At 35.1% G+C, this 22,447-nt stretch overlaps 1 protein-coding gene across 1 annotated transcript in view; it reads right to left on the minus strand.

Moving 5' to 3' along the window:
- fut8b (fucosyltransferase 8b (alpha (1,6) fucosyltransferase)) overlaps positions 1-22,447 on the minus strand; it is a gene marked incomplete at both ends in the record, with an annotated part of 44,359 nt that overhangs the window by 146 nt on the left and 21,766 nt on the right. Inside the window, 6 exons of the mRNA XM_081377712.1 lie at positions 1-184; positions 2,984-3,134; positions 4,246-4,422; positions 6,351-6,597; positions 14,171-14,408; positions 18,779-18,893. The exon at positions 1-184 is cut by the window's left edge and continues 146 nt beyond it. Of these exons, the coding sequence (XP_081233838.1) occupies positions 1-184; positions 2,984-3,134; positions 4,246-4,422; positions 6,351-6,597; positions 14,171-14,408; positions 18,779-18,893 (1,112 nt within the window). The remainder of the gene's footprint in view (positions 185-2,983; positions 3,135-4,245; positions 4,423-6,350; positions 6,598-14,170; positions 14,409-18,778; positions 18,894-22,447) is intronic.

Below are 22,447 nucleotides of genomic sequence, written 5' to 3' on the forward strand. Positions count from 1 at the left end.
CCACTCCGATGACGTCCCCGGGCTCCAGCGGGATGTCCTCCGGCGTGCGGGCCTGGTGTGGGTAGATGGCCATTTGATTGTGTGCGTTCTGTCCACCGAAGTAGTAGATGTCGTCCAAAGAGCGGAAGAAGGCGGAGGCGTCCGGATGAAGAGTCTGCATGATCTCATAAGCCACACGGCACACCTGACACACACACACACAACAACAACAAAGGCGGAACAATGTTGGACATGGTCAAATGGTTTTTATTAATGTTAGTTAAAAAAATACGGTTACACTTTGCAATAAGGTTCATTAGTTAACGTGAACTAAGAATGAACAATACTTCTACAGCATTACTCTTAGTTAATATTAATTTCAACATTTACTAATACATTATCAAAATCAAACGTATTTGTTAACATTAGTTAATGCACTGTGAACTAACATGAACAAACAATTAACAGCTGTATTTTTATTAACTAACATGAACAAATACAGTAACAAATGTATTGCTCATTGTTAGTTCATGTTAGTTATAATAATAACTAATGAAACTTATTGTAAAGTGTTAACAAAAATACATCTGCTCATGTCAGCTCAGGTCCATTAAATAATATTCACAGATACAACTGAATGAAATTTACATTCACTAAGATTAATAAACGCTTTACAATTATGTTTCATATTAACTAAAGTCGTTAACTAATGCTAACAAATGGAACCTTTTTGTAAAGTTTTACTGATTTTTAAATATTGTTCATTGTTCGGTCAAGTTTATTAGTGTAGGTATTTAAAGGGATGGTTTTAAAATATATATATATATATATATATATTAATATGTTTCTTGAGGTTCACTTATTATGTTAATAAATGTTTTTCTTGCACACACAAAACAAAATTATATATATATATATATATATATATATATATATATATATATATATATATATAAAAAGAAGATTTTCAACCCTCAATGACTTGTTTATAAGGCGCTGCTCCTTTAAGACGTGTCAGTAAACGGCCACTGTTATGATTGGCTAACGTCATTTCATAGGAACCAGTATCAACGCCCCGTTGCTATTGCACAGGAGTGAGTGTTTTGAAAACATTCATATAAAACGCTCAAGTCAAATACTCTGAACTAACACATATAATCCTCCGACGTGATCCATTAAAATAAACTATACATTTGTTTCCGACGTTGGAATCCTTGTAAAGTCTCTACAGAAATGAGCAAATGATCTGTTTAAACTGGACGATCAAAGCGAATGTTCTTTCATCACTCTTCCATTTTTCCTGTTGTCGACAGACTCAAGCGCTTGAGCTCGTCAGAAACTCGCGTCTCTATACTGTGTCCACTGTAGACAGCGTCAGGGATTATAATGGCTTCTGTTTGATTTGACGAGACGTTCTCGTCCGGGTCAGGCAAGTGCCAGCCATTAACTGACTGAACGCCAGTGGGCGGGGCCTATGGTGCGATGATGAACAACTATTCGTCAGTGATTGGCACTGGAGGCATGCATATGCAAATGCAGTGCCGGCCCAAGCCTTTTGGGGGCCCTAAGCAGAATTTGATTTGGGGGCCCCCTCCCACCACGCGGAGTCACCTGTGCTTGACTATTATTGACACAATGTCACTCTATAATGTTACATTATAAATTAATACAATGAGGTTATGTATTAATACAAAATAAATACTTAATAAAAAATAGATATTTAAATAAAAATGTTTTAACTTTTTCTTTACTCTTTTACTAACTCTTTGAAAACAAACTGTCACAAAACATATTAAAAAAATTATTTGCAAAATATCCTCCAACGTTTTGCAACACTTTGCAGTTTGAATGACGTCTTGTATGAACATGACAGAGTATGTTTTTATGTTTCCACTGTTCGATCACGTCCGCGCCTCTCTCTCTCTCACACACACACACACACACACACACACACACACACACACACATACACACAACATATTCCAGCATTGCAATCTTGACATCGCAGCCTGTTTGTTATAGCCGTAATAAAATCTAATAATAAAATAGTCAACCTAACATATAAAAATTACACTGCTCTGTTTAAATAGTCAGTAGTAGCCTACAATTCGTATCATTCAGCAAAAGCACTGTTCCACTGTGATGTTTCCAAGCACATTTTTGCGCATGTGAAGAGAGTGATTTTTTCCCCTCGATATTGGAACGTGAGTGAAGTACATAGAAGCCTATAATAAAGAATAGTTGGCCATCCAAATCCATCGCGAATGCTGAAACATTGTGATTCTAATGAGAGAGATACGTGAGCCCAACGCCGCTTTCACTTTCGCTTTAAATTATTTCGTTTTGGCTTGTTTATAGTTATTTTTTTTATTCTTGTTCTGTTCTGAATATCATTAAATTTAAAGGATAAATCATTGATGAAATCAAATTTTTGTGACAACATTACCGTGACTGCGCACGAATTGTCTATGCACGCGAGGTTATGCGCATCACTCAAACACTGTCTGGCAGACACCGCAGCAGTTGTAGGCAGGTATATTGATCAAGAAATCAGAATTTCTTGTCTTGAATTATTAATCCATTCATTCATTTATGTCAGTTGTTTAATTTAATTAATATGTAAAAAAAAAAAAAAAAAAAAACTCGCTTGGGGGCCCCCTGGTGGCGAGGGGGCCCCAAGCAGCCGCTAAGTTCGCTTATGCCTCGGGCCGGCCCTGTGCAAATGTATTTGCCCATGTGACGTCACAGATCCCAAAATATCAAAACGAGCCATTTTTGGAGCTTGATTATAAATCCTGTTTATAATGAGGATGACGTTTTAAGCTATGAAACTTGCAGGATGTTTTAATGGTATAAAGACCTCTTATATGTCAAAAGATCAAGTTGATTTCCCATGAGCTCTTTAATGTTAACAAATGAAACCTTATTGTAAAGTGTTACCAGTAAAACAAACAACTGGTGGTGTAAGGATAACAAGAGTTTTTCTATGACGTGGTCTATGTACCTGTGAGGAGAAGGTGCAAACCAGGAAGTCAGTCTGGGACAGGAAGTGGATGTCCAGGATGACGCCTCGGAGGGAATTCTCTGTGTAACGGTTGTGTAAACTTGCTGACCAAGAGATGGAGTTGTCACTGATGAACTCATAGTCGGTGTACCTGAAAAACACATTTAAAATACAAAAAATACATTTCAATATTAGATGAGGCCAATTTAGGATGTGACCATTAACTAATTAAAGGGTTCTGATACACTAAACAATATTTTAACAACTTGTGGCGCACATTAATGAAGACAATGTTAGCATCAATAATTTTAAATATAGGAGAAAAAAAAATTTGTAAATGTAAATTTGGAGCTTTTTTTACTTAAAAAAAGTTTTATTTTTTATTTTTATTTTTGTACTTTTTTCAGCTTCCAGGTTTAAAATGAACATTTTAAAACTGGAAGATGAAAATAGCGCAAAGCATATTTAGAATATTGATGACTCATCAAATATATATGTTTCCATTATAACTATATAAAATGTAACAATTGTAATTATACATTTGCATTTATATATGGTTATAAATAAAATAAATTCCAAACAAATACATTATGAATAAATAAATTATAAACTTACATTTTCAAACTGGAAGATGAAAATAGCGCAAAGCATATTTAGAATGCTGATGACTCATCAAATATATACGTTTTCATTATATAACTATGTAAAATGTAACAATTGTACTTATACGTTTTCATTTATATATGGTTACAAATAAAAAAAAACTTAATTCCAAACAATACATACATTATAAATAAATAAATTATAAACTTACTGTACATTTTCAAACTGGAAGACGAAAATAGTGCATAATACATTTAGGATACTATGACTCATTAAATATGTGCATTTTCATTATATAGCCTACATAAAATGTAAAAATTGTAATTATAAATTTTCATTTATATATGGTTACAAATACAATTAAATAAATTCCAAACAAATGCATTTAAATTTAAAGTAATTTATAAAGTGAAATATAAGCTCTCGCAGGAAATGTGTGTATTTGTATAATGTAATGTGAGCTTATAAAACCATGCAGAATATATATTTCTTCATTTTGCTGCATGCAATGGTGAACTGCAGCGTTTATCTGTAGAAACCTTTGATGCTTTTAACTCAGTGAGAGCAAAGTAAAAAGCTCTTTTTGTGTGTTGTCTGGCTCTCTTTCTCTGCACTTTTGTCGCATTTGTCAAAAATTGCTTTCAGGACTCATAACTCACTTGGTTTTTGCTTCCTGTAACAGCGAGGGATCGTCGGTGGCCAAATACACTCGTTTTTTATCCACGTGTCCCCGTTGAGCCATGTACTGGAACTGTTCCTCCACGTGGACCATGTACTCCTCTATGGGGTGAAACGCGGCCTCCGTCCCGACTTTATCTGTCCGTCTGACATGGACACTGGAAGACAGAGACACGTTTGAGTTTATTCAACTGGATTTATCTGCTTCTGTTTAGAAACAATTGGGACTATCCCTTCATTTGTCGTCTGAGAGGTTTGTAGTGGCCATGTTGAGCTGAGGGTAACACACTAACGTTCGGTTGTAAGTCATTTATAAGTGGTTAGTTAATGATGAACTAATCGTTTACAAAACATTCATAAAAGATTAGCAAGTGATATGCTAACATTGTATGTATGTTTTGTAAATTCCGTTACAAGTCATTTACAAGTGATTAATAAATGATTAACTAATTATTCATGAAACATGACTATGCATTCATAAATGATTAATAAGGGATATGTTCATTATTTTATGTATGTTTTGTAGATTCAGTTATAAGTCATTTAAAATTGATTAGTTAATGATTAACTAATCATTTACAAAACATGATGCGTTTCATAAATGTTTAATAAATTGTGTTACTGTTTTGTAAATGATTAGTTCATCATTAACTAACCACTTATAAATGACTTACAACTGAACGTTATTATTAAGTTTTACCGCAAATCCTATTTTTTACCTGTATCTTAAATAGCAGAACCGCAGTAGCAAAGTCAAGGTCACTGCTTTGATTCCCAGGGAAAGCAAGAACTGATCAAATGCATAACTTGAATGCAATGTAAGACAATTTGGATAAAAGCATCTGCCAAATGCATGAATGTCAAAACTCTTTGAGCTACTTATGTAGTCTTAACCATGAAAACATGTAAATGAATGTCATTTTTAATGATCTATATCACATATCATGCAATGCAACCAAAGCAACACGGCAAAAAATGATCATCCTCAATATTTTAGTCTTGTTTTCTAGTACATGGATATTTAAACATTCTTAAATCAAAATGCATTTACTTGCGAAGCAAAATGACTTAAGATATTACTTTTATCTAAATTTTTTTATCAAAATCAAGTGAAGTTTTTGCTTAAAGCAAGAAGAAATAAATCTGCCAGTGGGGTCAGAAAAATTCCTTTAAAATGAAGTTTATTTTTCTGACTTTATTTGCAATTTTTTTTCTTGTTTGAGCTTAAAGTCACATAATTTTGATAATTTTTCAGAAATCAAGACTTTTTCAATATTAGACGACAAGATTTTTTTTTTTCAGAAATCTTTAGTCATTGTGAAACTCAAATACATGTATCTTGATTTAAGAATGTTTCGATATCTGTACTAGAAAACATCATTTTTGCAGTGAACCCTTCACCTTTGCATGTTAATTTATTCCTAACATATCCACTTACGCCATATAAGCAAATCAATTCACTTCAAGTCAATGGGAATTCATCTTTTTATATACAGTATATACATAATTTGCCAGGTAAGCCTGAAAGTCTGCTCATTTATCAGTGAAAGTATGTACTAGCACAGGATCAACAAACACATGATTTGAAGAACAACACACTATGCTTTACATATTTTTACCAAAAAAAAATTGCATTAAAATTAAACTGACAGACTGACACGAACATTTTACGAAACAGGAGCAGAAATCAAGTACGTACTGTGTGTACCAAACACATTAGTATTTGTCTATCTCTCTCTTTTCATCTGATCTCTATGCTTCATTGTAGATTTGCTTTATTATATTATTTGGGTTATTATATTTCACAGCGCTGTCATGAGAGAATGATGCTTCCTATGGGGCCGCAATCATTCAGTTCTCAGTTATTCTCATTAATTTAATCATGATCGTGAGTCATGTTCATTGTCATTATCGTGTGTGTCATCTTTATCTCGCAGTGTTTTATCAGCGTAACACCCACCCAGACGCGTCTGCCACGGGCACAGATAAAACACACGCACACACACACACACAGATGGAAAGAAATGTGAGAAGACAAATAAAATGATTATCTGATAGACCGAGAGAAGATGAGAGATATACCGACCCAATAATAGGGTGTTTAAAGCCCAGTTTGACACACGTTTCTTGGATCTCCTTCTCCAGCCAGGCCTGAGGACGGACCAGGTACTTGACGAACTGAGACACCCACCAGACGGACGGGTCACCATGCAGACGCTGCAGTCGGGGAGCAAGGTCTTCTGGGATAGCGAGCGGGAGGTACGGGGGTCTGGGGTGAAGACTGTCGACAATGGGCAGCTCCACTACCTGGACGTCCCGGTCATGAGCCTCACCTGTGCAGAAACACATCATATCAGCATGTTAAAGTTTAAAGTCGGCATGAAACGGAAGTTGCGATGGTCTTTTCTTCCCTGTTGTGATGTATATATACACGTGAAACATTAATTGTCTCCTCTGAGTCCAGGGGCCGGTTTCACAAAGATAGACTTTGACTACGGCTTAGATATAGTAGATAGTCAGACTTCAGATAGACATCTAAATCAGACCGTTGCACAAAGCACTTAAGACTCTGACTATCTTAAGTAGGACTACACTGCAATGCATTCTGGGTAAAATAAGACACTTTTCAAAACAAAAAACATGGCGGATCGAGTAAGCGCATTCAACCGCTCAGTGCAGTTTACCCCAGTGGAAAATATGTGTTTGTTGGAGGAGTATAACAGTTACAAGGACATTTTACTAGGGAAATTTAGCGGAGAATGTAGTAACAAGAATAAATGTTTAAATTATGTGCCATTTTCCCTTTTCTTTTGGCTGTTTGTAATGTAACTGATTGTTACTGCTGGTTGCCAAGGTAACAGAGTCTTAGAGCTAAGTTAGCCTGGGGGTGTCTAATGTTTTTGGTCTAAATTAAGTCAGTCTTTATTTTTGTGAAACAGTCTAACTTGCATTAGACTAGTCTATGAGCAAATTTTAGACTTGTCTAACACTATAGACCGCTCTAAAATAGCTTGTGACACCGGCCCCTGAGCTTAAATTCACTGAAAGTCTTTGTGATGTGCTGGAGGAGACTTTACAGAGTGATGGACTCTTGCATTGTCAATACAAGATCTGGACCAAAAATTGATGCACCTCTTGATGGAAATAAATGTTGTGATGTTATGAGGTGTTTTTGGTCCAGATCTTGTATTGCCAATGCAAGAGTCCAGCTCTCTGTAAAGTCTCCTACATCCCAAAGACTTTCAATGAATTTAAGCTCTGGACTCGGAGGAGCCGATTCATGTGTGAAAATGATTCGTCATTCTCTCTCACAACCATTCCTTCACAATCTGAGTCTGATGAATGATGTGTCTTCATACATGGGTGTTTAAGAAATGAAAAGCTACACACTTCATCAATTAGGGTTAGGAGAACTATTGCCAAACATGTAACATGATAGAAACATAATAATCACTGCAATAATGATCCAATCAAAGACTGAAGCATTTGCCCATTTAAATCAAACAGCCGGGTAGTGTATATAATATACTATACTGTAATTATTTGAGATTGTCAATTGTTAGAAGTATGGTAGAAAGTGTTTGGTACTACCATAGTTTGCTATGGGATAGTCCTACACTGGAGGCTCACGCGGCACTGAGATTTTAGAGGAAATTCGTAGGCAGTTGGTGAGCATTGAGCCTATTCAATAATGCAACACTTTGGCTTTATTCCAAACCTTTTCTGCTGTCATTGAGCTTCAGGCATCCAAACCCACACACAAATACAGACGCGGATGATTTTATCCAAAGTGACTTGCATTGCATTGAAGTTGTGCATTTTCTCAGTTCATGTCTAGGGCCTCTAACTCGCACTGGGCCTTTGCATTAAGATGTTTTACTTAACTCTTTCCCTGCCAATGACGGACATTTGCGGCTTTCCGTGTTTTCACTGTTATACGGTAGGCTATTACACATCTTCTGAAAGAATACTGAATCTCCTGATCAAAACACAGGCGAAGAAGAAGCAGAAATAAGCAATATCATATGCATAAGTAAAATAATGTGATTGTCAATATTAAACAGCATATAAATCAAAACTGCTAATGTTACTGACTGAAATGTGGACCCAGGACGAGCTGTGAGGCTTTGAAGGTGTTGATGGACTCGATCTACTCCATCTGTGTTTTGATCATCTGGATGTAGTCTTTGACAAAAACAGGATTTTCTCAGATTTTTGCTCAAAATGTTGCTATTTTTATGAAACTTGCCCACATTCAAGTGTTAAAAAAATAAAATAATGCATTAAGCTAGAATAAAACATTTTTTTTGGTTTAAAAGCAGAGGCACTTCTTTTATTGATGCATTGCATATTCATATATGCATACAAGAAAATATTCTGGGGGCCATGAAACTTTTGTGAAAATGATCAAAAATGCTGCTGGTGGCTGGCAATGTTTTTAAACTCTTGGAAAACAGCACACAAATCATATATGGACCACTTTTATACGAACTTTATGATCATTTCACAACTCAACAGAGTCTGTCCGCATCTACTTTCATTTTACAGAAAATAGCAGAAATAAAATACATTTTGAAACGACTGGGTGAAACAATAGAAGCTGGGAGAAACGCTTCATTTTTAATTGGATGGAGCCTTTTTTTTCCTATCAAACCTTTGTTGAATAAAATACTGAGCAAATCACAATGCATTCCGGGATTGCAGAAACATGCAGCGCTGCCAAAATGGCCAAAACAAAGCTTTTATTTGCCTACTGCATTGCCAATGATGCTTTCAAGGTAGGAAGCTCAATAGAATTTGAAAGAGAGCCGTGGCATTAGCATCAAGTAGCTCAACCTGGCACCGCTCACTCAACCCATCTATCATGATTTCAAGATGCATGCAAATGTTCGATACAAACAACAAACCATCTTTTAAAGCACGACCGATTCACAATGCATCTAGCGGAGGTAAAAACAAAGAAAACATCCAATTTGCATGAGAAATCTCATGTTTTTTTTTAACAAGAGCGCAGCAGCCACACCTGAAGACAATCGCTCACTCCTATCAGCATCTGTCTGCATGCACCTGTGCGCTCCGAACAACACCAACGCGGCTCTAAATGAGGAACAATACAGCCGAAAACATGCTTTTGCGCTCAGTTCTTCTGCCATGTGATACAGTTCATTAGCCAGTAACTGTAGGCTGTTTATGGTAGACAAATGTAGTAACTTGGAGCATTTTGAGCATTGTATTCTCCAGCATAACCTAAGCTAGAGTTTAGTGCGTTTCAGTGGATTTTCATCAGCTAACCGTAAAGAATTAACACTCGACCTGTCACAGGTTTTCATAAATGTTTGATGCAGATGTCTCCTGGTAGCGTTTAACTGCATTAAAGCGTTGCATGGTTTATGTGGTTGCCGTGCAGATACAAAGTCACCCCTGAGAAATAAAGACTGATTAGATTTAATGGTGCAGTTTGTGTTAGACGGGGCAAAGGAAGGACAAGAGCGCGAGAGGACGGCCGAGGGAGGAAACCAGAGAGACTTTGATCTGAAGAAATATTCCCAAAGTGTTCCAGAGGCAAGTTTCTTCAAAAGTCGCCAAGGTGACCTGTTTCACACACACACACACACACACACACACACACTCGTTCTCCCTCGTGCTGGAATGACTGGCGCTGGTCTCGGGGCAGAAGTCTGGACACGTCAGATTAAGCAGGTCACTTACCCGGAGTCCTTTCACAAACACCCTCCAGAGAAACAGAGAGAGACAAAGAGACGCAGGCCAGAAGAAAGAGCCAGAGACGCAGGAGCTGTGGATGTTTATTCGGTAGATAATAAATAAATAGTTATTAAAGGGACAGCTCACAAAATTAAAAATCATTTACTCCCCCTAGCCTGGAACATGCTGCTCTTTTCAATTCAATGAAAGTGAAGGGATAGACGCTGTCAAGCTCCAAAAATACATACAAATATTACAAATGCATACAAAAATTATAAAGAGGACCTATTATGCTCTTTCACAAAGTCTAGATTTTGTTTTTGGCCTCTACTAGAATAGGTTTTCATGTTTGAATGTTCAAAAAAACATAATTTTACACATATTTGACAATGTTGCAACTCCTCTATTCCCAGTCTGTCAGTAACGCTCTGTTTAGTTCCTGTCTCTATGAAGCTCCTCCTTCTGAAAAGCACACTGTGCTCTGATTGGTCAGTTGTGTTTGGTCAAGCGCTTCGAGTGTTTGGGAAATGTCCCGCCCCTTACCATAAGCACCAGTTTAACACACTACTAACTAACTCAACCCTGAACACAGAAACACTGACACTGATATAGAGAAGAACTCCCGCTGGAGGGACTTTGCGCTCAAACTGCAATATTACACACTAAAGAAAGATGAACATGGAAAAAACATAACAGGTCCACTTTAATAGAAGTCAATATGCCTTGAGTCAGAATATTTGTTTTCTATAGATAGCTTTGTGTGCCAAACAGACCCAAAACTCATTTTTCCCAGCACACATTTTATTTGCGGTTGGACACAAATGAACCCTATAAAGCCTACTGTTATCATATTTGATATGCACATTTCTAAGTCCTCAAAATGGTCAAAATTTTGATGAAAAACCTGTGGCACACATTCTACTACATGCCTTCTGATGTCTGATACATATCTAGAATAATTGTACAAACGTACACCTCCAGCTTGTGCTTGACGTGTCTTTTTGCTGTGTTAAACCTCTAGTTTTTATAAAGTAAACTTTAGAATAATTATATTGTTAGTAATACTTCAAAAACGCACATTTACTGGACTGAAGCAACTTCGGTTTATAAAAATCATGTTAAAATATGATCAAATATCATCCATCTCTCAATCATAATTCTATTGCATAAAAACACAACACAATAAACTACAGAGCTACTAAGCATTTAAATATCTCCTTGCAATTTATTAGCAGATATAGAGCGACAACTGATATTTATATGCATTTTGTGTAAGTAGTCTGCTAAACTAAAGATCTCATTGATTTACATTGCAAGCATAAGAAGTATCTCACTTTTTGGACCTATACATTACATCTAAATTGCATATTTTTGCATTTAAATTTTTTTGAATATTATTTCATATGTTTGGCTTTACAGGGTCAGAAATATGGTATGTTCCTCACATAAATTTAACAAATGACCTAATGTGGACAGCTTTTATGCGCCTCTATTTTGGGATTCTGTCTGCGTTCACTTTCAAATGACAGAAATTCTGTTTTACTGAACTTTCTGTTAAACATTTAAGTTTAAAAAGACATGAGGGCGAGTAAATGATGATGCCATGTTCATTTTTGTGTGAACTTTCGGTAACACTTTATTTTACTTTATGTTACATACAGTATGTTACATGTACTTGCCATAGTAATAACAGTAAATTATGCATAATTACATGCAACTAACCCTCAACCAAACCCTAACCCTATAGTAAGTACATGTTAATTAATATTACTCAGTACTTAAATATACAATTACACTGTAACAACGACACCTTAAAATAAAGTGTAACCGAACTTTCTCGTTTCATGCATTTGGCAGACGCTTTTATCCAAAGCAACTAACATTGCATTTCAAGATACACATTTACATTCATATCAGTTCTCCCATTCCCTGGGAATCGAACCCATGACCTTGTCGTCGCAAGCGCCAACGCTCTACTGTTTGAGCTACAGGAAAGCTTTCTCTACCGTCACACCGTTATTAGAGGAATGAAATCGTTCTGATTAGCCTACAAGAAGTTGAACTGAGTTTAGAAACACACAAACCGCAAATGAGCCGAAGCAGAACGCGTTGGATGGAAACAGCAGCTTTGTTTTAATAGATTGTCAAAAAACAAGTTACAGCGGGTCTGCTAATTATGACCGTTAGCTGAACACGGCTTTGACGTTCCCAACCACAAACCAACTGACAACTAGCTCATTAAAACTCTCCCTAACAATTACACAACAACAACAGCGGCCCGCCGGCTGTTTCACGGCCTTTCCATGAGCAAGTGCACATGTGATCCGAGTGTGCTTGAAATTTTAATTAGGGAAAGCATGAAATATTTAAGAAAAAAACTCCCATGCCATTCCCAGGCTCGTGTAAAAGTACTCGCAGCACTTCTTCTGCCTTTTTTTTCTTTTTCACGCGGCTGGAATGGGTTTTGACAAGAATCCTCAGATAATCTATTCCCTCAACAGATCCTCGGCTGTAATAATTAGGACACAAAGAAGAGAGGAAATTTTCACATGTCCTCAATACACTTAAATATCGGTCTTGTACTAGAGCTTCACACTTAGAGCATTAGAGAAGTGGACTCTAGTTGACACGACACACACGGTGAACAAGTTTTACAGTAGAAAATGCTCAAATTCTTGTTAACTATGACCTGATGGGCTCAGCACATTTATATATAGCACATTTCATAGTGTGGCATAATAAAGAATACAATTACAATCTGAGCTTAAGTTAATTTAAAATGGATTGGAGTATATACACAATGAGAAATGTTAATTTAAAAGTGTATTAATCTTAATTATAAGGAGAGAGAACCCAATTAAATCAATGCAACGCAGTGTTTAATTGGAGAATGCAGAACAAGAGATGTGTTTTAATTAGAGACGCCTATACATCAATACATTGTTTGAGGTCGTTAAGACTGTTAAATGTTTCTAAATGAAGTCTCTTCTGCTCACCAATGCTGCATTTATTTGATCAAGAATACAGTAAAAACAGTAAAATTGTCAAATATTATTACGGTTTAAAATAAGTGTTTTCTATGTGAATATATTGTAAAATGTAATTTATTCCAGTGATCAAAGCATTCAGCATTATTACTCCAGACTTCAGTGTCACATGATCCTTCAGAAATCATTCTAATATGATGATTTGATGCTCAAGAATCATTTCTAATTATTATCAATGTCGGAAACAGCTGTGTTACTAAACCGTGATATCTCCTGTTTTTCAGGAGAACAAAGAACAGCATTTATTTTTAATAGAAATCTTTTCTATCGTTATGTCTTTACTGTCACTTTTAATCGATTTAATGCATCCTTGATGAATAAAAAAGAATTAAAAAATGACAACAATCATACTGACCCCAAAGTTTTGAATGGTAGTCTATGACATAAGATGTTACTGCAAAAAAGAAACATTTTACTATATATTCACATAGAAAACTGTTCTTTTAATTTGTAATAATATGTCACGATATTACTGTTTTTACTGTATTTTTAATTAAATAACTGCAGCCTTGGTAGGCCAAAAAAAAAAAAAAAAACGTACAAACCCCAAACTTTTGAAAGGTAGTGTATATTTCATTAGATTGATTTCTTTCTATTTGATAAAATAAAACTAACAGTATAAAACACTGAATGAGCCACATTTGAAGCAATGGGAAATAGTCACTGTTACCATCCAGACTTTATGCTTTTTGTTTTCTCCATAATATAATGCACTGTTGAATCATTCACGATATGACAAGCTGGCCTTTAATAAGAAGGTAAAAAGGCCCATTTTAATTTCACTTACTGGCTTCAAATCGCCATGAAATCAAAACTGACTATTGTTATTTTTATGGAATATTGCATGTATTTATTATAAATAATGTATCTGTGCACATCATTCTTTTTAAATGAGATCAAAATATCTTCTCCTCCCTCTTGCAGCATCTCTTCTCTGATGACGAGGGCGGGACAATAACCTGTCACTCACATGAGATCAGCCAATAGCAAACCACAACCATCCAATCAATTCCCCACAGACAAAATCAAGTCCCGCCCACATTTGTTCTTATTCCAAAAGCACTCGGATACACGTCACAATAGGGAAGAAAAGACGATCTCAACTTCGGTTTTATGCGGACTTTAATAACGAGATCTGCTGATTGACAGCTCTCACCTGACCAGTGTCCCGTCGTGGCTCCGGATCGATCCGTACAGGTGTGGCTGACGGGAAGGAACACCGCCTCCCATCCTTTGGGAGCGTATCGCCAGTTGTGCGACTCGAGGATCAGAACTCTCTGTGTGCCGTAAGCGATCATGAAGCAGTAAACCACGTGATGGAGCTGACAGCCGTACCCACAGCCCTTGTTGATGTTGCAGACCAGCTTACGAGCTTTACTGCAGTCCTGCGGGTTCTGGCGGGACACACGACAACACACATGACAGATGCGCTTCAAATTATGACTGCATTTTACATTCAGTGACTTCAATGGCAATAAAAGTTCCAAAAGTATTATTCTTTTTTAATAGCAAGGTCACATTAATTACATATATTACATACATAAATTACAGTTTGTTTTCTATTTCAAACTAAATCTTTTGAACTTTCTGTTCATTAAAGAATCCTGGGAAAAGTGTCTCATTGTTTCCAGAAAAATATGAAGCAGCACAACTGTTTTCAACACTGATACTAATGTTTCTTGATCATCAAATCATCATATTAGAATGATTTCTGAAGGATCATGTGACTCTGAAGACTGAGTAATGATACTAAAATTCAGCTTGTTTTTTTGCATTTTAACTATACACATGAACATCTACACTGTAAAAAATATACTTTTCAAATAACCTGTTTTCCTTAAAATTTTAAGTTCATTAAACTTGAAAAATTGAGTTAATACAATGAAGGAGATTGGTTTATCATCAGAAACTCAAAATATTATGTTATCTGAACCTCATAAATTATCTAAGGTGATTTGACAAAAAGAAAATTACAAATCATTTTGTTTTTTACAGTGTACATTCATTTCCATGTAACAGAAAACAAGAGCAAAAAAAGCCTCTCAGTAATTTACATTGATATTCTTCTATACCTCCTCTCTTCTTAATCTTTTATTAACACCTTTCCAAGTCCACCACATTTTAAGAACGATCTGAAAGGTCCCCAAACTCCATCAAAAACTGTATATTTGTCCCTTAAAATATAAGTCATCTTTTCCATTGACATATTGGTTAACAAGGTCTTATACTTGGTGCACAAATACTTTTCCAATTTAAAGAAATAAGCCGTTTTGCTTGAAGAATGCATACATTTGTAAATATATCCTCTCTCTTTTTTAAGAAAATACAGCTTTGATCACAGGAATAAATTAAGAGTTTAAAATAAACTCAAATAGAAAACAGTTCATTTAAATTGACATTTGACAATATTCCTGTATTTTTCATTAAATAAATACAGCATTGGTGAGTAAAAGAGACTTCTTTCATAAACAAGAGAAATAAACAAGTCTTACAGACCCCAAACTTTAGAACGGTGTACTAGTGTAAGTAAAAAAAAAAAAAAAAACATCCACGAATAAATAAGAAGATAAAATGACAAAGACGCTGAAGCTTCTTGAAGGAGATTCCATATTATAATTTTACAGCACTAAGAAAATCTGAAGTTAAAGTATCTTGTGCAGGAGTTATGGTTATCCTGATACACGTTTGTAAAAGATGAACTGATTCTGTGTCCGGCAGAGGAATCATTATTTCCCCTCGGAAATGCGTTTTCAGTTTTATTGTGCCATTAGCGGAAATGAGTTACGATAATCAAATTGTCTGGCGACCCTTTCACGTCGTGTTTTTTTTTTTTTTTTGAGTGAAGGCTATATAGATTTCACTCTTAATTCATATTCAATACAGTTGGCCCAGACTTTGCTATGGCAGCAGATGAAGCACTCTCATTTTAAAGTGCTGCCGTAGCAGAAAACACTCACAGACGTGTACTGTGCGGTTCTGTGTATGGAAATCAGCGATCAGATAGTATTTGATATAAAGCATGGTACTGAATGCTAACCAGATCATTCCCGCTGAGAGAAACAGACACCATGCTGGTTTGTGCTGGTCTAGACTTACCATCTAAACTAGCATGACAAAAAAAAAAACACTGCTAATTAGCAGCTATATTATTATCTTCATGTTAAATAAAGTGAGCTCTTTAATTATTCCTTTTAGACTGATTTGACAAAGTAGTGCTTCTTTGCAGAAAACAAATAATGCATGATCGAGGCATCAGAGTCCAGATTCAAAAGACTGTCAGATAAATCAATGAAAGACTGACTTCACTTGATCTTACTCTTTGGTTTTCATTAGAGGCCGTTTGTAAAGAATCACAATCTCGAACGCCATCAATGTTTCCTTTTCCCAGTGCGATCAGACTGACGGGATAGACACAGATTTCAGCATAAAGGGAAAGAAGGGGAAAAAAGGAACAGGCCCGGAGAGGGATGGCGATACAGCGGGAATCATATTAAAAAAAAAGATTTTTAATTAGTGTTGTTCGCCGAGACAAACATTATTATTATTGATCATACACGGGGTTAATGATCTGGCCAAACTTTAAGTATTCAACTCGATTTATGTATGCTCCAGGCAGGAATGATTCCTAAAATCAGAGACTGAAAATCTCAGCTGAACAATTATTTAAAATCCTTATAGTACAAATGCAGTGAAAAATTATTTCCAATTACCATTTTTTTTCAGCCTTTGACCTAAAATATTTTCTTTAATTACCCCCCGAGCTTTTAAATTAATATTTTTTATGCATTGTCTCTGAAAAATGTATCAAAATGAAATGAGTTTTTGCTTAAAACCAGAAAGAAATATCTGCCATTGGGATTACAAAAATAATCTTGTTTTCCCATTGAATCAAATAGATTTTTCAGACTTTATTGGCAGATATTTTGTCATGTTTTAAGGTGAAACTCACTTAAACGTACATTATGTAATTTTTTTCGCCGCTAGGGGTCGCTAACCTCTTTACAATAACAAAGGCGTAGTTTGATGACGCAACATTTGCTAAGAATTATGGATCTTGTCGTCAACGTCAAGCCGACCGATCTAATAATGTTTATGGATGACTGAATACATCGATGTTTTTATCATGACTGTGATATGAAGCAGTTCGGGATTGCTAAGAGACAGCTCTCAGCTCCACACGCGACGCGAGTCCCGCGGATATAAAAGGAATATGGACATTTCATTCTACCGAACTACACGCAAGTGCAGAATTACTACTCACAGGTCAGTTTATTAGACAAATTAAACTTGTGAGGTAACGCAGCGCTGTTTCACTTGGTCTAACATTACACTATAACACTAAACTGCATTTGAATGTGTTGAAATGTATGTGTTAGTTTGTCTGTATGAGACTAGCAGTAAGCTAGATCAACATTAGAATAACATACAGATCATATTCTGACATTTTATCATTGTTGAACTATAAAACATTGATTAGTTTTATGTAAATGTGCTCACCTGTTTAATAAAGTACATGTAGGAGCGGTCGAAGTCTCGGACGTGGAGCTCTTGTTTATATACTGTCTATGGGAGCTCTCGGCATCTCGAAAACACCGCGCTGATATTGATTCTCGTTTCAGTTCTCCTTTTTTATCCAAAGTCTGCTTGCCATGGTCCATAATGTTTGAACGAAACAACAACAGCGTGCAAATAGACATTGCGAACTACATTGTCCGCGTCAGTCGCTTTGGTTACTATCAGAGGGCTCTGGTTGCTATGGCAGCACGAGCGGAAACCAGGGAGAACGCGGATATGACGCCACTGATGGCGACAAAACTGAAATAAAGATACGGGACGTGTCTTCGAATTAAATTACAAATTTCTCCTGGTTTGAAAGTTGTTGGAAACAGTCGGGATAATGTAAGTACACAACTAAAAAAAATATATAACATAGATATAGTGATTTTTGCTATTTTTAAAGCAAAGAAGTTACAGATTGTGCCTTTAATTTTGATACCGTGAACATAAAGCCTCCTCTCAGTACTAAATTGAGTCATTTTTCGCTGCTTATTGCACTTCATCAGTCAAACACACACAAAATAAAGTAAAAATGCTGGTCTTGGCGAGTATTCTCGTAAACACAGTCCATTATGTTTTAAGTGAATGTAAATAGTCGAGAAAGAAAACGCATGTGTAACCGTATAATGCGTCAGGTCTTAAAGTGACATCTTTATATACATCTATAATATCTATATGTGACCCTGGATCACAAAACCAGTCACATGTCGCACGGGTATATTTGTGGCAATAGCCAACAATACATTGTATGGGTAAAAATTATAGATTTTTCTTTTATGCCAAAAATCATTAGGATATTAAGTAAAGATCATGTTCCATGAAGATATGTTGTAAATTTCCTACCGTAAACATATAAAACACTTATTTTTGTGAGTGAATGCTGCACAATCGTGAACATAAATGCACAATTTTTTTGCACCCTCAGATTCCAGATTTTCAATAGTTGTATCTCGGCCAAATATTGTCCTATCCTAACAAACCATACATCAATGGAAAGCTTTATTCAGCTTTCATGTGATGTATACATCTCAATTTCACTGGTTGTGACTGGTTTTGTGGTCCAGGGTCACATATGTCAGCTTTTCCCCATGGTATCAATGTCAAATTTGTGTCCTGTGAAAATGCTGAGTGTCTGGTAAGTTTAGAAAAGCACTAGCCACAGGTCTGGTGAGCAGAAGAGTTGAGCGAGAGCAAGCGTGTACTGTACCTGCAGGTATGAGATCCTGTTCTGCACCAGACTGGAGAGATCTCTGGCCTCCTTCTGTCTCCAGTCCCCTGCTCCGTCGGCCTGACTGAGGAGGTGCAGGTCTGTCATGATCGTCCTGACAGCAGAGGAACACAGGAGAGACTGTTAAACCTCCTTCTCTAGCATCTGACAATTTCAGTGCTGGTCTTGTGTAATCTGGATTACGTAAACAGATTCCAAAAATGACTTGTATTTACAATATATATTACATTTTAAAATACTGGGACTAAAGTTACTTTTTTTTATTGATTACATGATTAAATATTATTGACAAAATGGTGGTGAAATATTTCTAATTCAGTTTCATTTTTAGGTTTATTTGTCATGTATACATATGTCAGTGACAATTTGTACATTGAAATGCTTAGTCTGAGGCTCAGGCATTCTACAGTAGTGTAATAATAATACAATACAATATTTAGAGGAAGAATATATTTAAAGTAAAGTATATAGACAATATTATGCAAAATAAATATATGTTTGTAATTTATTGATTCTCCCAAATCTAATCTTGTATTAATATGTCTTTGGAAGGCTTTTGTCTTTCAAACACATTAAAATGCACAAATTCATGCAATTCCCAAAGGGTTTTTGTCAGTCCAACCTCTTTGACGTTATATAGAGAATGGATTTTCTTTCTCTCTTTATTTTTATGGCACACGATTATTCAAATCAATGCGATCTTTTAATCTCAAAGTAATCAAAAAGTAGGCCGGTCATATTACTTGGAATGTGTAACGTAATAGATTATTACACTGCAGTGATGTTCTTCCTCAGTCTTTCTGTCTTGCTTTCCAGTGCAAATATTCTTAAATCAAGATACATTTACTTGAGAAGCAAAATTACTTAAATATTAAGTCTAAGTAAAAATTATGCAAGTTTAAGCTTAAAACAAGAAAAATATCAGTATCACTTTACTTCACACCATTATATATAGTGCATTATAAAAGTATTTTTAATGCATTGATTATGCCTTGTAATGCACCTTATAATGCATTGTATGACACAGTTATAATACTATTTAATGTGACACCTTCAGAAAGTATAATGCATGACAACCAATTTCAGATGCAACAAGGAAGCTGTAAATATAATGCATTTTAACTTTAATTACAATTGTTTATAAAAATGATATAATGCATTATAAAGTACATTATGAATATGCATTATACATGAAGGCTTTAAGTAAAGGGTTACCAAAATATCTGCCAATTATTTTTCTGACCACATTGGCAGGTATTTTTCTCTCTTCATTTTGATAATTTTTTCAAGTAATTTAGCTTCTTTTGTCATTTTGAAAAAAAAAAAAAAAAAAAAATAAAAAAAAAATAAAATATATATATATATATATATATATATATATATATATATATATATATATATATATATATATATATATATATATATAAAAATATATATATATACATATATATATATATATATATATATATATATATATATATATATTATTATTATTTTTTTTTTTTTTGCAGTGTACAACCATGCATTGTACAGGCGTGTAATTTGTCTTCAGTAACGGACTATAATTTGTAAGCAATCTACCCAGCACTGTTGATTACTTATAGTGCACATTTTGACCAAATCAGATCTCAAATCTCCTTAAACCGTCCTTCACGGTTGCATCAGGGTTTAAGGCATCATTTTGAAAAGAACTATGAAATCAAAATAATCCAGTCAAACCAGAGATCTGATTATTGCTCTCATAGGGCTGCCGTTACCAGCCGGTTTACAATTACACAATACATTCACCGCCAGAGAGAGAAAAAGACCCGTCCTTTTGTTTAACCTTCGCCTAGATGTATTTTGTAGCATTTTAATGTGAACCGAGGAAAAGAACAGAAGAACATTCAGCAAAACATCTCATTTTTTGTTCGACAGAAGAAATAAAGTAATGAGTAAATTATGATCATTTTAATTTTTGGATGATCCATTCCTTTAAATCAAATAACTCCTCAAAAAGTGGGAGTTTAGACACTAGGAACGCATGAATTGTGATCAACCAGTCATTTGCTAATTCAAACAGATGGGCATATGCTGAGTTTATGAGGAGTTTAATTATTACTTCATCAATGAGAGACTCCTCAGGGAGCCGCTCGCTCCAACACGGCACAGCATTAAATGTGCATCGAGCACTTCTCTTTGTCAAAACAGGTGTGAATGTGCTGATTGACCGTCTCAGAGACGCCGAGATAATGAGATATTGACAGCGTCTCTCTCTGTAATTAGTCTAGCGGGTGATAACTCAAAATTAAGTGCTGCTATATTTCTATTGCACCACTATTAGTGTCTGGAGCCGTTTCATAACGGTGAAACTGGAGACGCACATCAATTCTTCATCATCCATCTCATCAAAAAACAATTCTGAATGTTATGAAACCCGTCGACAACATGCTCGACTCATTTTTCACCCCAAAACCAGAAGAAAATGAGAAATGAATGAAAAATAATGTTTTGCTAAAAACCTATTTTAGGTTTAAGTTTTTTTTTTTTTTTGCATTTTGCATTTTGACAATTAATCATGTAAATAATATAGTTTTTTTTGTAGAAACTGTATACACAATCATTCCAAAGTCATGGGTAAGAAAGATAAATAAATTAATACTTTTATTCAGTGAGGATGCATTCAATTGATCAAAAGTGACAGTAAAGACGTTCATAATGATACAAAATATTTCTATATCAAATAAATGCTGTTCTTTTGAACTTTATATTCATTAAAAAAGCAGCGCCTTAAGTAGCCAAGACTGTTTTCAACATTGATTTACTAATAAATTAACAATCATAATTAATAAGTGAGCACTATGATAATAATTATGCAGCAATTAAGCATATTTCTGAAGGATCATGTGACACTGAAGACTGCAGTAATGATGCTGAAAATTCAGCTTTGCCATTATGGAGTAAATTACATTTTAACATATATTCAAATAGAAAACACTTACAAAGTGTTTATTGTAATAATATTTCACAATATTACTGTTTTTACTGTATTTTTTTATTGGTGAGCAGAAGATAGTTCTTTCAAAAACGTTTATAAATCTTATTCCAAATTTTTGATTGGTCAACTTTTTTGTAATTATTATTTTTCATAATGCTGATTCTTATTAAATTGGTGCAAGCCGGTCATGTTTGAGTCTATTTTTAATTAAAGACAATACAGCAAACACGTCATTAATAAATACTTAATTTTTTTTGCCTCAGATACTCCAGCAACAACAAACAAAATGAAAAATATCAGTTTTGTTTGTTTTTGATTATCATCTGTATAGTGGTCACGAAAGTTTATTATTTGCATGTATTTTATAGCCATATCAGTTTAAACTTTTGATATGTGGTTTTCTGAGCGCTCACATCCAAAGCATTCCTGAATCGGAGACCCTGTATTAGATTTATGGGGAAAATAACAAAAGGATTTTTGGAGTGGATGGATTTTTACCATAATAGGGTGGTTGTGTACACACACCGTGGACACATAATTATGTTAAAAATCAATCTTAAAGGGTGACTCTCGCCAAAATGCAACCTAGGGTCTTTTTGTGAATCTACCTGAGGCAAACTTACGTTTGAAAGCATAATTAGAATGCAAACGTCACTTTTAAGATTGACCGT

Source organism: Scardinius erythrophthalmus, assembly GCF_964197995.2.
Source record: "Scardinius erythrophthalmus genome assembly, chromosome: 11".
Taxonomy (NCBI): domain Eukaryota; kingdom Metazoa; phylum Chordata; class Actinopteri; order Cypriniformes; family Leuciscidae; genus Scardinius; species Scardinius erythrophthalmus.